The sequence below is a fragment of the Eublepharis macularius genome, chromosome 4 (assembly GCF_028583425.1).
Source record: "Eublepharis macularius isolate TG4126 chromosome 4, MPM_Emac_v1.0, whole genome shotgun sequence".
NCBI lineage: Eukaryota > Metazoa > Chordata > Lepidosauria > Squamata > Eublepharidae > Eublepharis > Eublepharis macularius.
In genome coordinates this window covers 108,251,360-108,267,084 of record NC_072793.1, presented here as the reverse complement: position 1 = coordinate 108,267,084, position 15,725 = coordinate 108,251,360, and the positions used below count along the sequence as shown (strand labels likewise).

The 15,725-nt window shown below is 39.5% G+C and overlaps 1 protein-coding gene across 4 annotated transcripts in view; it reads right to left on the bottom strand.

Moving 5' to 3' along the window:
• The window catches only part of ATG7 (autophagy related 7), a 149,656-nt gene that overhangs the window by 115,243 nt on the left and 18,688 nt on the right, over positions 1-15,725 (bottom strand). For 2 of the 4 annotated variants that reach the window (XM_054978494.1, XM_054978495.1), the window contains exons 8-11: positions 11,341-11,462; positions 9,664-9,754; positions 6,505-6,649; positions 5,104-5,262 (exon numbers count right to left, since the gene is read on the bottom strand). In XM_054978494.1, the coding sequence (XP_054834469.1) occupies positions 5,104-5,262; positions 6,505-6,649; positions 9,664-9,754; positions 11,341-11,462 (517 nt within the window). Of the gene's footprint in view, positions 1-5,103; positions 5,263-6,504; positions 6,650-9,663; positions 9,755-11,340; positions 11,463-13,000; positions 13,098-14,604; positions 14,656-15,725 lie in introns of those variants that run through there. The other 2 variants (XM_054978496.1, XM_054978497.1) reach the window with 2 other exon arrangements.

Here is a 15,725-nt window from a genome sequence, read left to right as displayed (position 1 = left end):
TGGGGTAGTGGCAGCAAACTTCCAGTCAGCTGGACGGGCATGCTCAGAAGTGCCAACAAGGATGAGGGGGCCAGCCTGGGGGGAACAAGCGAATGCCCACAGCCATAGACAGCTGTCCATGCTGCCTTGGCTGCAGCCCCAAAGATGCAGTCAGGCAAGGGATAGAGAGAGCAGAAGCAGCAGCAAAAAGCCAGGCAGCCTAAACTAGCTGCTGTGGAGATCCTACAGAGGACTTGCGGGGGGGGGGGGGGGGGCGTGTAAATATGAAATACTTCAACTGTAGTTGAAGAACATTGTATTACCCACTTTCAATGGAGTTCATCTGACCCTTGCAGACACAGTTAAGAGTCTAGGAGTTATACTGGATCCAGCGTTATAACTAGAAAAACAAGTTAAGGCAATGGCAAAAAATGCTTACTACAACCTCACTCTAGCCTGGAAGATGGCTTCTTATCTTGACACGGCTGACCTGGCTACGTGGGTCCATTCTATGATAACATCAAGGCTTGATTATTGTAATGCTCTATACATGGGTCTCCCATCTAAACTAACTAGGAAGCTCCAATTAGTGCAAAACGCTGCAGTTAGACTTATCAGGAGCAAGCAGGAGCATGAACATCACTCCCATCCTACAGTCGCTCCATTGGCTACCCATCAGTTACCATGCTCAGTTCAAGGTATTGGTTACAAAGTTCTTCACTTTGGCCCAGCATACCTACGGGACCGCCTTCCTCCTTATGTTCCTCCACGGCAGCTTTGCTCATCTGAACAGAGTCTCCTGAAGGTGCCAGGCTGCACACAGGTGAACAGCAGCCCATACACGGGTGTTCTCTGTGATGGCCCCTATCCTGTGAAATGACCTGCCTGAGAAGGTCAGGACAGCCCCGACTCTCCTGGCTTTTTGTAAAAGAGTCAAAAACGAACTATTCAAAGGCTTTTTACTCAAATGGGAGGCCTGTATTGTAGGGATGGGGTCTCAGAGGCTTCACTAATGAATTAGGGACCGTAGACTTCATCACTATATTGCTTTACATATTATCTGTTGCTTTAAATATTACTCCTATGTACCACCTGTGCTCCATGTTGTCTAATGTTAGTTCTAGAATTGATTATATTTCGTTTCAGTATTTTTCTAATCTGTATTGGATTCTTGCTAATACTATGCCTCTTAAACTTGTATCTATTGTTTATGGAAATGTCCTTGATACTGTATTGAAATATACTTGATACTGATTGTACTAATCTCATACTAGGTAACCCACCTTGAGTCTTAGTGAGAAAGGCAGACTATAAATGACATAAATAAATCTTTATAAGGTGATTATTAAATAGTACTCAAAGAATGGTATAACAAATGAATCAAGTAAGCAGACAACATGACAAACAGAACAGGTGAGCCCACTGGAAGAACAAACAGGCAATTAATATATAAAGGAACACAAAAATAAAGTACAAAGGAGATCATTTAATAAATATCCTTGTTATTGGGCAGCTGCATTAGAAAACAACTACATGCATAGGTAATAGAGCCCTCATGCAGCAAAAATGTATATACTATTGAGAAACACTAAGAGCCTTCCCCAGATGCTATGTTTTTTCTTGACAGATGGGGCAGCTGTCACTAATCTGCCTAGATGACAGTGACCCACTAATCACTACTGTTTTAAGGGTATCATTGTTTCCTAGCAGTCAATACACTAACCACAGCTGCTGGGAAACCAAGATTCTTGTACAAACAAGCATAAATGTTGAGCATGCTGGACTGTGTGAGATGGAAATTCTGCTTTTTAAAATAATATGTATTTAGCATTATTTTAAAGCCTTCCTTTCTTCCAACACAGTTGGGACCCAAGGCAGGCAACTATATAAAATATAAACTGTAATAGAATAAAGCAGTAATGAAAGCAGTGCACGTCACGGAATTAAAAAACACAGCCAGATAATTTCTGCAGAAAAAAACCTGACATGCCCATGGTCCACATATCATCCTTAACAAATCCTGAATGCCCTCCAGTTTCACAGGCTGTCCTGGATGTCAGCAAGGTGTGACAACTTTTATCTTCAGAAAGCTGTTCCAAAGAAGGGAAGCAGTGACCGAAAGCACCCACAAACAGAGAATATACTCTGGTCAGGGAGTAGGAAAGACATTAATAGTACAAGAAGAATACTAGGGGTATATACAAGGAGAGGTGGCCCTTCAGTTATGTTGGTGACAGGTCATAAAAAGTTTTAAAAGTAAGCACCAGCACCTTCAATTGGCCCAGAGGGGAAAAGGAAGATAGTGAACAGATCTCAAAATGGGATTATGCTCCTAGCAGCCCACTCCAGATAACAAATGGACTGCTGAATGTTGCACCTGTTGAAGTTTCCAGACAATCCTCAGGGGCAGCCTGATGTAGAGAATGTTGCAATAATTAAGCCTTGAGGTTATTGAAGCACAGATTTACAGATCAGCTATTGACAAAAAAAGCGGGGGGGCGGGGTTGATTTCTAAGTCACATGCAGCCAAGAGAAAGCATTCTTTGCTGCCATACTGGCCTGCTTCTCCCACAGGAGCAATGGATCCAGAAGGACTCTTATGGTCTTCACCGAGTCCTTCTAAGAAAGATACTCCATCAGAAGTATGAAGAACAACCCAATCTAAAGCAGCATACCTTCTGATCAATACAACTTCCATCTTGTGGGGATTCAATTTACATGTATCCCTCCTTATTTATCCTCCCTTAGTCACCTGACTATAGCATGCAGTCAAGGGATCATGGCAAGACAGCAGCACCTGGATCTGATGTACACAGTGAATATCAGTAATATAATGATAACACACTCAAACTCCATAATTATAGATGATATACTTAAAGGGTCTCCTACAGATATTATACATGGGTAAAAACAGTGCCTATCATTTAGCTGGAGTTCCAGAAAACCACCAGATTTTTTTTTTACTTAAGGAAAGGAACTAGTTTGAGAACTCCAGTATACTATGGTTTTCCATTTAAAAATGACTGAATTTTTTAAAACCTGCATATAATCTTCAATGTTTGTATGGACAGGCTGGTATTGAAAAACCACAAAACACAGCGTAAGGGTTAGAGCACTAGACCACAATCTGGAAAACCCAGGTTTGAATCCCTACTCTGCCATGGAGGCTCACTTGGTAACCTTAGGACAGCCACACACTGTCAGCCAAACCCACCTCAAGGTTTCTTTTGAGAGGATTAGAGGGAGGTAGAGGAAACAATGTAAGCTGTTTTAGGTCCCCATTGTTGCGGTATAAATGAATAATAAAGTAAAAGCACAGTTTTAAAATACAGCTTTTAAAGTCTTAATTTATAGTGAAGTTTAATATATTGGCCAGCAGTTGGCCCAAAATATTTCCCATTTCAAATTCAGTCTGTGTGCTATTATGGAATTATCCAAAATAAACATGCATCTTACAATTGCAAGCGAACGCATTTGACATTTAAAATGATACACTTTTGATTCTGAGTGAAGGTTAATATGCCTCTTCTTTTACATTTGCGAAAGAGACTTATTTTTAGTGTGGCACAGCAATGCCAAATCTAAACATCAGTCACCTTAGATATATAATGAAACTCTTGCATATGGCCCAACCTCATACATTCACAATCAATGCTACCATAAGAACAACTAAATTGCTTGTGATTCAACATATATTTTGATAAATATGTCTGGCTGCCTCCCATCTTTCCACCAATCCTGCCTGCTTCACAGACTATTTCCTCATGCCATTCCTGGAACAGCTAATGAAGACAACATCTCATCCTCCTATGTGGCATCAAGTATCACTTTCAGATTTTGTTACAGAAAAGCAAATGTACCATTAAAGAGGTTCATATCATTAATTTGGTTCACAGTCCTTATATTGTCTGTCCAGATCATTATAAGGAATATTGCTCTCTTCCCATCTGAAATAGTAAGCCCAATATAATAAATAATGTATAATATAATAATAAAATAATAGATAATGAATATCTGAGACCCACATTCTCAATCCTTAGATTCTAGAGGAAACTAAAAAGTATTTAACCTCATAACAATCAAAAGTTTAGAGTATTAACTCACAGCAACAAAAAGAAAAAAGATCAACCAAATATAAATTTAACTCATTTGCAGTATAAGTTAATAGAAAAATAATGAATACAAAATGTAAAAAGTCTAAAATTGACATAAGGTTTTTGCAAAAGTAATTTCTTAGCATCATACAAATAAAAGACCAATAGGTAAAAGGTAAGGCTGAGTCAACCTTGAGCCGGCTACCTGAGCCCAGCTTCCACCAAGGTTCAAAAGAGGAGTCCCGTGGAGCAGAGTGGTAAGCTGCAGTACTGCAGCCCAAGCTCTGCTCACGACCTGAGTTCAAACCTGGCAGAAGCTGGGTTCAAATAGCCGGCTCAAGGTTGACTTAGCCTTCCATCCATCCAAGGTTGGTAAAATGAGTACCCAGTTTCCTGGGAGTAAAGTGTAGATGACTGCGGAAGATAATGGCAAACCACCTCATAACAAAAGTCTGCCAAGAAAACGTCATGGTGCAACATCTCCCCATGGGTCAGTAATGACTCAGGGCTTGCACAGGGGACTACCTTTACCTAAAAGACCAATAAAGCAGAAATAAAAGCTTAACAGAGCAAAGCCACAATAAGGAGCAGTGGTAGAATAGGTACTACGTCAATCCACACAAGATGTCCACTTCGCCACTGCACACTAACTGATTTCCAATGGGACATTTATTAGCACAGACAAACCTGTATAACACTTTCTGCTAAGTGCCACTTATATGCTTAAACCTTCCCTCACTTACTCAAAATGTCTCTTGAATAAGAGCGCAACACCTTTAAAATTTGTGGAGTTTAGTGTTTCTGTAATAAATCCATGTCCGCAGTTCATTTATTCTTATTTTTAAAATTTGATTGCTTCAGTAGGTTTAATTTCAGCTTCCTCCATAAACAAAACACTTCTCAAAGCTTTATCATGTTTATTTCCCTATGCTCAGTTCTCTTTTGAAGAATAAGCATAAAAGTACTATAGGCTGTAATTTAAACCATTAAATATTTTGAAGATTAAATCAGATTTAAATAATTTACTTACCACTCCTGGGAATATTTTCTGAAGCCTATCTGCTGCAGCAAGTGCCTTGGACTTTCCACCCCCAAGACAGTCTTCAAACTCATAGAGTGGCTGCCGTACAGGGTTTGAATAAGAGATTTTGGCATTATCCACAAATGTGATCTTTCTGACTCCCCATCCCTGAGCAGGGGGAGAAAACAAAAACAAAGCAGCATATGAGCTCAGGTACAAATAATGAAAAAGAGAAGCAACTTTTTAACCCATAAAGGTTTAGCAAACACTTTGCCAATTTGGTATAGTGGTTAAGAGCAGCAGGGCTCTAATCTAGAGAATAGGGTTTGATTCCTCACTCCTCCACTTGAAGCCAGCTGGGTGACCTTGGGTCAGTCAAAGCTCTTCTAGAGCTCTCAGCCCCACCCACCTCACAGATGATTGTTGTGGGGATAATAACAACACACTTTGTAAACTGCTCTGAATGGGCATTAAGTTGTCCTGAAGGGTGGTATATTATTATATCATAATTAAAAAGAACATAAAATGCATTCTTCCTGTCCTTAATACAAACATTCTGAAACAGAGACCAGAGCAGGGAATCACAGGAAAGATATGTTGATATGCTGACCCTTCATCCCATAAAATGTTCAGGTCAGTGTAATTCTACACTTTCATGGCTGGACTTCAAGCTGCTCTAGTAACATCTAAAGGAAGGAGTCACGTGAGTATGTCGAGTCAGACAGGTTCACTGATTTGGATTGTTGACGTGAATACATATGACCCTGGTAACCTCATGTAATTCCATCTTTCAGATGTCACAAGTGCACTATGGGATCTGATCACGGCAAAGAAACAACCATACCACTGGGCCAGAGAAGTACACTAAAAGATCAGGAATATCCATTATAATCAGGGATGTCCATTTCATGCTATAAGTAGTAGTATACTAAATACTTCCCACTGACAAGTAAAATGAAAATGTAGGCAGAAATGCTAGATAATTTTCTTGTTACTTCAGTACAGTATTCAAAACACAGGTTTTCATTGTCAAGCCAATCTTCTATTTTACAATCAATGCATCACAAATCTTCAGCATTGTAGAAACACTTTTCCCTCCAAAAGATTAGTAATCTTAATTTGGAATAATTTGTAATCTTAATTATTACTTTATAATGTGTAATTGTTTACATTACTCAATTTCCTCCCTACATGTATGCAAGATGCATACGAGCACAAACAGAAGGAAGAGGGCCCAACAGGAAAGCTGTACAACACAGATAGAAGGACGACGACGACGAAACAGTAAGAGAGACAATTGTCCACTCTATGTGAACATCATTAACATTCGCTAATCAATTTAGCTTTATTGATTCTCTAGCCCAAAATAATGGAGCATTAGAATTTGGAGGGAGTAGCATCAGTACTTGCCATCAATGTTCTGGCTACACTACAACCCAGCGTACCAGCTCCTAGAAGAAGACATTTTGCAGACACAACTTTCTCCAGGTCAAGTGTAGGCACCAGCCGCCAGCACATCAGTTTAAGATTAAGATCCACTGAAGATTCTGCTAACCTAGATAATACATAAGAAATATCAAACATATTTATTTTATTCCTCAACAAAAACAGAGCACGTAAAATTCTTTTAATCATTGTTTTATGAATAAGTCCTCTCTACATTTAACTTTTTTAAAAAATAAAACCTGTATGTTATTCACTTTTCATTTTTACTCCCCCAGCCCTTTTTACATTAGTATTTCAGACAATGAACATCATCTGAGGTAAAGCAAGTTTCAAATCACAAAGTTCAGGTGTCAGCCAAGAGACCATACAGAAGGAAAACCACAGATTATGAGATGTATAGGTTACTGTAGAAGATTTAGAAGGCCAAAAATGAAATTTAAAATCTAAGTCCAACAATGAGTTAAAGCACATGGTTAAGGTAAAAATGGTTAAAATAAATAAAATAGAAGTCCTATATAATCTTGAAGGATAAGGTTTACTCAATCCTGAGCTTGTGTATGTCAGAGCTCATTTCACTATGAAGACAAAATCATGGAAATGTACAAGGAAATGTATTTAAGGGAAAGGGAGGAGTTGGGGGAGACAAACTTGTTAATCCTGTCATAAATCTTTCAGGTATTGTCTACATAAGAGACTAGAAGGGATTGCTGCCCATAATAGATGATGAGAAGGGTCTGAAGTTCCAGCCTCTCTCTCTTGGGATGTAGATAAACAAAAGTATTAAATTGGATTAACAAATCCAGCAAAAAGCTATCTGAAGCATAAGGAAATTATCTGGCATCAGCAAAGGGTTATAGTATGTTGCAACATGAACAGCAAATTAGTTTCTGAAAAGTAGGTCTTGTTGAACTATTAGAAATTACAGTAAGGAAAGCCAATCTGTTTAAGACAGGTTGACTGAAGGTGTTTGATTTCTTGATGAATTCAGCACTTTCTCATTGTTTATTTCCTTAGAAGGTCTTTTTTGTTTTTTGTAAAGCAATGACTTTTAGATCTGCAATGGTAAATCCAGGAAAATTAAAATGGTGCCCCACTGGTTTCTGAATTATGTCAGATTTGTGTTCTTTGACCCTCTTATGTAGGGATTGGGAACAACACATTTTCCAGTGTCATAGTAGCTTACTGTAAACGGCCAAAGGGATTTACCGCCTTAGGTAAAACCAAGAACACATAAAGTGCAAATGTTGACAGGAAATGAAAACAAAGGCAGATAAAAAAACAGATAAAATTTCTCAGCCCCGCAAAACACAGGAATAACAACACGTTGACAGTAGAAGGGCACTGTTGGCTCATAATGGCATATATTAAACTGGAATTGTCAGTGGATGAGCCCAAGATGGTATATTTGATATTAAGTAGTTCTGTAACAGTATCACTAAAGCATATATGGGGACAAAGTTACAGGGTTTGATTCCCAACTCCTGCATTTCTACCCCTCAGTTTCTGTAATTTTCCTTGTAAAAATTGCAGAAAATTATTCTTCGTAGTACCTGAAGAACTAAGAAGTGAGCTCTGACTCAAAAGCTCATGCTGGAACAAATATTGTTAGCCAAGTCTGGTGGCATCTTCCAGTAGACTATAACAGTTCATTTGTATACTGCTTTTCTGGACAGGTTAGTGCCCACTCAGAGGGGTGAACAAAGTCAGTGTCATCCCCGCAATACAGCTGGGGAGCTTTGGCAGGAGTCGCCTACACAAGGCCCCCTGGTAAGTTCATGGCAGTAGAGAGATTCAAACCACTGAAATGCTGCACTGCAGCTCAGTTACTTAGCCACTATGCTACATTACCTCTCTGGAATGGTTAAAGTAAGCCACCATTTTAAAAATTTCTGTACACAGGAGGACAATAGCAGAGACAGTACAGAAGCAGAATCTTTGCAACTTCATCTCAGAAGATTATGCACCAGTTTTTCACCTCTGATGTGTTCACCATCACATAAAACTGAAAAAAAATCTCCTATGCTGCTGTATATTTGATCTGCTAACTACAGGAAAAGAATTTAGTGTTCGAAACAAATAATGAAAGACTCCAAAAACAAGCAAGAAGATCTCAAAACATGATTAAAATTTAAATAAATACTCGGCAAAAACTGTTTCTGTATAACACATTATTACTGAAAGGACCCTGTCAGATTTTAAATTACTATCCAATTAGTACTTTTATCATTTCCCATTATTAGTGTTTTTCAAACATAAATATTAAATTAAATTAAATTAAATATGTAAGCAAAATGAACATCCTCTGAGCCAGTACATGAAGTATCTTTTTCATAATCTTCATTTAAAGCATGGACGCTCTCCCCATTAAAAAATTAAAGTAGAAAAGATAAAAAGCTGTGGTTTTATCGAGACAATCTAAAATATAACCCTCTTGTAACACTATCCGACAATTGCTGAATGGAAGAAATTACTAAACATACGGAGATTTATGAGTGGTTATTTGAAACACTGGTTCAAAAGAAGTACTGGCCAGATGGCTTGTGCTTTGTACCTGACTACAAAACATATGATGCCATATATCAGCAACTCTCTTATAGGCTAAGATGCCACCCTTTGTTTTCATACTTTTACTTAAAAGACAAAATGAAGTTTTGTTTTAAGTTTGGAAACAGAATCTGGTACTGTAAGTATTATGGAATAAGTGAAGGAAAAGTCAAATCGGTCCCCTAGTTTCAACCTTCTCTAAAGGATTAACCCTCATCTTACATACTAGTTACTACATTTAAGCCTTTCGTGAAGTGTGAGTAGAATTGACACTCATGGCCTAGAGGGAAACTGATATTGTCAGTTTACTCAAAAGCAGGGATGGGCACCATGCAATTCCTCTGGTACTGTCCTGTTCTGTAAAGGAACATTATATTTAATTATCCATTAAAATAAAATTGTTTTCTATCTCCACTAATTTGGATTCTGCAGAAAAGGCTGCAAGAGGAGCCGGCCAAGTGGATCTTTAGCTGCCTTTCTTTAGCAGCCTTACAACAACCCTGTATATATACACATATACATACACATACTTCTAGTGTCCATTGGGATTAGATCATGAAGACTTCTAACAACGCATACCTTTTGGGATCCATACACTCGCTTAGATTCACCATTCTTGGACCCATACTTCCTTTTTGATTTTTCTCCCATCCAACAGCTTTTGGGCAATCTGCATTACCAGGCCAGAAACAAGCAAAAACATCAGAGCACTACATTAAAGAATATGAATGTAAATTGCAAACAAGAAAAAACCTCAGGAGGGATGGATTTTAAAGTTAGTAACAAATACTACAAAATTATTGCTATTATCCAAGTTTACAATAGAATTTTCAAAGAAAACTTCTTTTTAATCTAGCCAGTTAATGACAGCCAGCCCCAAACTCAAGTATTCCATATAGAACATATTGGATTGGATCCAGTACAGCATTTCAAGGCGGTACAAAGCTTTCTGTCCGCAGCATTTCAAGGCGGTGCAAAGATTTCTGTCCACAGATCACAACTTTCAGAGCAATCCAGAATGTTTCCTGAAATCCTACTCCTGAGAACAGGAGGGGTTATTTGGGCTGTTACTGGAGGGGGGGAACCATGAAAACTGCTCTGTGGGAAAGAAGTCCACACTCTCATAGAAATACTGTGCTGGATCCAACTAGGATCTAACTAGGAGTCACTGTAGCAAAAAAGACTGAGAAAGGGAGGTTTTCCACTACAGATTGTGATTATATTGTGTATATATATAGCCTATTAATATGAAATGTGGTGCTCAAGGAGAGTTTTGCAGGTACCATAGATGGCCAAAAAGAAAAATAAGTGGGTACTAGATCAAATCAAGCCTGAATTCTCACATAACACACACACTTAGTCTATACAAATTATAGCATGTTGTCAGTTCATGTATTCACAGACATGCAGGTTATGCTCTGCTAAATATTTTATTATGTAGTAACTGTCATTATTGCTAGTAACACTGGAGCTTCAAACATTGCATTAAGTTTGATGTATTGTCAAAGGCTTTCACGGCCGGAGAACGATGGTTGTTGTGGGTTTTCCGGGCTGTATTGCCGTGGTCTTGGCCAAGACCACGGCAATACAGCCCGGAAAACCCACAACAACCATTGCATTAAGTTCTCAGTCAGCTAATGTAGCCCATGTAGCCCATGTAGTATGAGTCAATGTATGTGTTCAATTTGAATCAGTGCTCTGTTGCTAAACTGCTTCAGTAGGCCAAAATAATGCTATCATTAGAGAATGAAATAGCGATGATGATGATTCAGTTATGTCTTAGAAACAAGTAATAATAAGGGTCCCAAAGAATCACAAACAGGCTAAAGTAGTTGGGGCTTAATGGGAAATTACTTTTTGGAGAATGCAGCATAACAATGGGGTTTAACTGCTATATCAAATATTCCATTCTATAATGAACTGAAAATTCTAGCAGCTGCTTCCCACCAATATTATCTGGCATAAATTCTATAGTAACACTACTAAGAAAAGCTGCATTAGTAATAGACAATACACCATCATAGAAATGACAGAAGATGCTCTTTTTTGTGCTTGCCATCAGTCTATCAAAACTGATACACATTTTTAAGGTTGTTTTGCAGAATATTCCTTAACTGCTAAGCAGCTTTTAACATACATGAGAACAGGAGTGAACTTCTTTCACAGCTTTGTGGAAAGATAAAACCCTCTAATGCAAGAGAAGTATTAACTTCAGTACTCAGAACATGCAGCCCCACCTTTCAAAAAATGAGTTACCTAAACTCAGCATCACTTGTGGAAACTTTATTTCAAATATTATGCTGTGTGAAATGTCTCTTGCTCCTTGCATGGTCCTGTCCCTGAAGCAGATCACTTCAACTATATGGAGACGATTGCCCCTGTCAGTAACAAGAACCCTAAGTTAATGGCAGCAGTGCAAAAAAAAATGAGATGGGGCTTCAGTAGACATTTCAGTTTAACAATTAAATCTTTGTAAAAGATGTGAGCCTAATATATCAAAGCCAATTGCCAGACATGAAGATTATTAATATACTTAGATCTCAATATGGGGTCTTCTGTGGATATTTAAATCCCAAGACAAATCTTCCTACAAACTTGAAAACAGCCCCAAGTTTGCAGAAAAATCTGAAACCTAAAAGCACAGACACATTGAAGTGTTAAACCCTGAAATATAATAGAAGCAGCACTTGTACCTTTAAGAAAGGAGATCTCAGTGGCCATTGTGAGGGCTGCTAGGCAACCACAACAACATAACCAGCCTTCAAATCATGATTTCTGTCAGTAAAAGGTGGAGGGAGGGCCACCCAGTGCACCAATGCTCCTTTCTCTCCTTCCCTGGAGGGTCAGGCCCTGCAGCAACCATTAGACAACTTTCTACCATGTAATTTCCACAATTCATCAAGTTGTGGCAGTGGCTACAACTTGATGCCGCACAGCATATATGAGTCCAGCAGCAGCCTCCACACAACTTGCATGACTTGGCTGGGCCTGGCAGTGGCTACCATACAACTCACCTGCTAACTTTTAATCCATGGCCACACTTTTCCCAGGGAAAGGCTGCTGGAGGACAGAAGTAGGGAAAACTGAGCACCGACGTAGTTAGACTGCCAGACTAGGATCTGAGAGACCAAGGTACAAATCCCCACTCTGCCATGGAAGCTCACTGGGTGATTTTGGGCCAGTCACTTTCTCAGCCTAATATACCTTACAGGGTTGTTGTGAGGATAAAATGGAGGAGAGATTGGTGCAAGTTGCTTTGGGTCCCCAAATGAGAGGAAAGTTGGGAAATAAATGAAGTAAATAAATAATTTAAATCTGGGAGGGATAGCACATGATATAGGGTAGCATATAAAATATAAAACTGTGTCTGGGGCATTGAGTGGGGGGTGAACATGGAGCTTCAGTCAGTCTTAGAGGAGATAAGATTATCTAGGCCCATTTCAATATGGATTGAGGCTTGGGTTTGGGACAGAAATGGCCTTGGTCATCCTAATGGATGATCTTTGCTGAGGGAGAGAGGGGATTACATCTCTGTAGATTCTCCTGGACCTCTCTGCAGCACTGGGTGTTTTGTGCTTCAGTTAATCTGCTCTTATTTCACTGGCCAATTCCAGAAGTTGGTGCTGAGGGACTGCTGCTTGGAACCCACGGCATTTATGCTATGGAGCCTCGCAGGGTTCCAAGTTGTCCCCCATGGAGATAGATCAAGATTTGTTTGTCTGTCTGTAGCAGCACAAAAGAGCAAGAGTCCAATAGCTGAAGCATTGAGCTGTGACTCACAAAAGCTCATACACAAAAGCTCAAATTCTGTTAGTCTTAAAGGTGTTATTGGACTCTTGCTCTCTGATTAGCATCTACATGAAATCACTAGGAGAAATCATCAAGAGATCTGGAGTAAGGTTCAGATTATACCCACCTCTACTTTGCCTTAAAAGTTGAATCAGGTGGGTCTGTGGAAGTCCTGAACAGATGCCATCTGGTAATGGGATGGATGAGGGTCAATACATTGAAGCTCAATCCAGACAAGACTGAGGTGCTGCTGGACAATGACAAAGCTGCTCTATGGCTGAGGAGTCAGCCTGACCTGAAAGGGGTTGCATTCCCCTGATGGAACAAGTTCATAGCTTTGGAGTACTGCTGGATCCTGACCTAAAGGCCCAGATCTCCTCTCCGGCCTTTAGTAATTTTTATCAGCTTTGGCTGATAGGCCAGATATGGCCATTCCTCAAAAAGCATGATCAGAGCACAGTGATCCATGCTCTGATTACAACCAAGTATACAGCTGCCGGGCTATTGTCAGGGACAGGACAGAGGAATCATATCATCCCCCCCCCCCCCCCCGCCCCTGATGCCAAAAGATCTGCACTGGCTGCCCATTTGTTTCCAGGCTCAATTCAAAGTGCTAGTTCTTACCTTTAATGATGAATTTTAATTAATGAATTTTAATATTTTGCTTTTATTATTTTTATTTTGTACGTCACCTTGGGCAGGTTTCCTGGAGAGGTGACATAAAAGTTTCCTAAGGAAATAAAAGTTGGTTGTTGACTGGGAAGGAAAGAAGGAAGCGGAGAAATGGGAAAGTTTATGGGAGCTGCAGAGAAGAAAGAAAGGAAAAATAGTACTGATAAGAGGATACAGGGAAAACTGAAGCCCACTCCACCCTGAGTCTGCTTGTAATACAAGTAATGAGGAACAGCCACACAAAAGTAGTAGAAATCATTATTAACTGTAGTGTGTTCTAGGAATCTCATGTTTGAAGTCCAACACAAGTTTTTCCATTTGGAACAATTCGCTACTGAAGAAGTGCTTCCCAACTGGACAACACATTTTAGAGGCCTTCTTTAAGGGTTTCCAAATAGTTAAACTGCAGTGAGATCCAAGCTACTGAAAAGTCCCAAGAATCAGCCTAAAAACTCTCCTGTCTCCCTATTAACACTGCTCTTCGTCCATCATGCAGCTTCACATTTATATAAAAAAATAGGCTAGATTGAATGGTATCCTATTTATATTCTGCAGGCATTGTGCTAGTTTTAGTCACTGGACAAAAGCTTTATAGTCAACAATATAAATATCCAACGAATGACGCTACAAGTTAAAGTTTAATTAAATCAACATTGTAAATTCAGTTAAGGCTTAATTAAATCAACATTGTAAATTCAGTAAAAATTAAACGGCAACACAAATCAATTATGGCTCAACTATTTATTTATCCAACCATTAATGAAGCACAGGTCACACTGACTCCTAGAGCTACAGAACTGTAAGACAGAAACCCTATCTTCTGTTTCCATTTTTTAAAAATTCAGTCACACTCATACCTCTGCATCACTGGCACTTCTTAACTACAGTGGAAGCAAGCTTCCCTTTGCATTCAGTTAAAATGTTCTGGTAGACAGTAGTTGTGCGGTATGTGTTCAAAACGTGGTTAGAGCATTCATCATGCTGGGTTAAATCAGCGGTCCACCTAACGTAGCATTCTATTTCGTACAGTAGCCAAGAAGATGCCCCTTAAAAACTTACAAGCAAAGCATGGAGGCCAAATCTCTTAATCTTTCAAACTGTGTAATCTCTCCCATTTTTGTTGATGGCATGCTCTACAACAAATCAAACCAGGTTAATATAAAATAACCTTATATAAAATTCTTTATAATTTATTTCATAAATGGTAACTTGATCTTTTACTACCTCAGCAAAACAATAAGATGCTCTCTTCTCATTTTCTGTTGTATTTATTAAAATAATTGATTTTGTAAAAATTAACCTACATAAGAATGTAAAAGTAGTCTTACAGTGATCCGTCTAGTCCAATACTCTGGTTCACACACTGGCTGAGTAAATGTTTCTAGAAGGCATACAAGCAGGGCACAGAGGTCAAAGGCGTCCCCATTATGCCCCCCACGCACTGGTAAGGCACTGGGTTACAGCCTCTGAAAATTAAGGTTCTATTTAGTCATCACGGCTAATAGGCATTGATGCACCTTTTCTGCATAAATCTGTCTAACCCAATGATACTCACTCAGTGGCTCGAAAGCCATATGCAGCTCTTTTACATCCCAACTGCGGCTCTTCTGGCATGAGATTATTGTCCATGTTCCAGGTGGGCAAGGCCATTGCCTTGTAGGGTTTGTAGGATTCAGGTTGTTCACATCTTGAAACTGCCACAGTCAGAGAGACTGGACAACAGGTAAGCTGCAAACCTCATGCTGGGATGGAAGGTGCATCCTCTCCAACAACCTCCAACCCTTCAGCCTTTGCTCTTTCATCCCAACACCTAGGCAGCTGAGGGGAGGAGAGCGATCTGGCCACAGTGACATGGTGTCCGTTTTAATGTCTTTTTTCCATAGCCAGAAGAGGTGTGCCTTGGCAGTCTCATGCTCTCATCCAATCTGCTGTGCCTCATAATGAGGAGAGAGCAGGAAGGCAGACAGAAGCCCTCCCCTTACTCCAAATACCCAAGGTTCAACAGTGGCGGGAAGAGACAATTCTGTGTGTGCAGACATACTTTGGTAATTTAAAGGGTTATAGTTATATCATTTACTATGTGTCTGTGTTTGGTGGGCAGCAGTTAGGTGGCTCTTTTGGTTGATGGTAATTGAGAATGTGGCTCATCGAGAGCTCCAGAGTACTACAGGTCTAGCCCC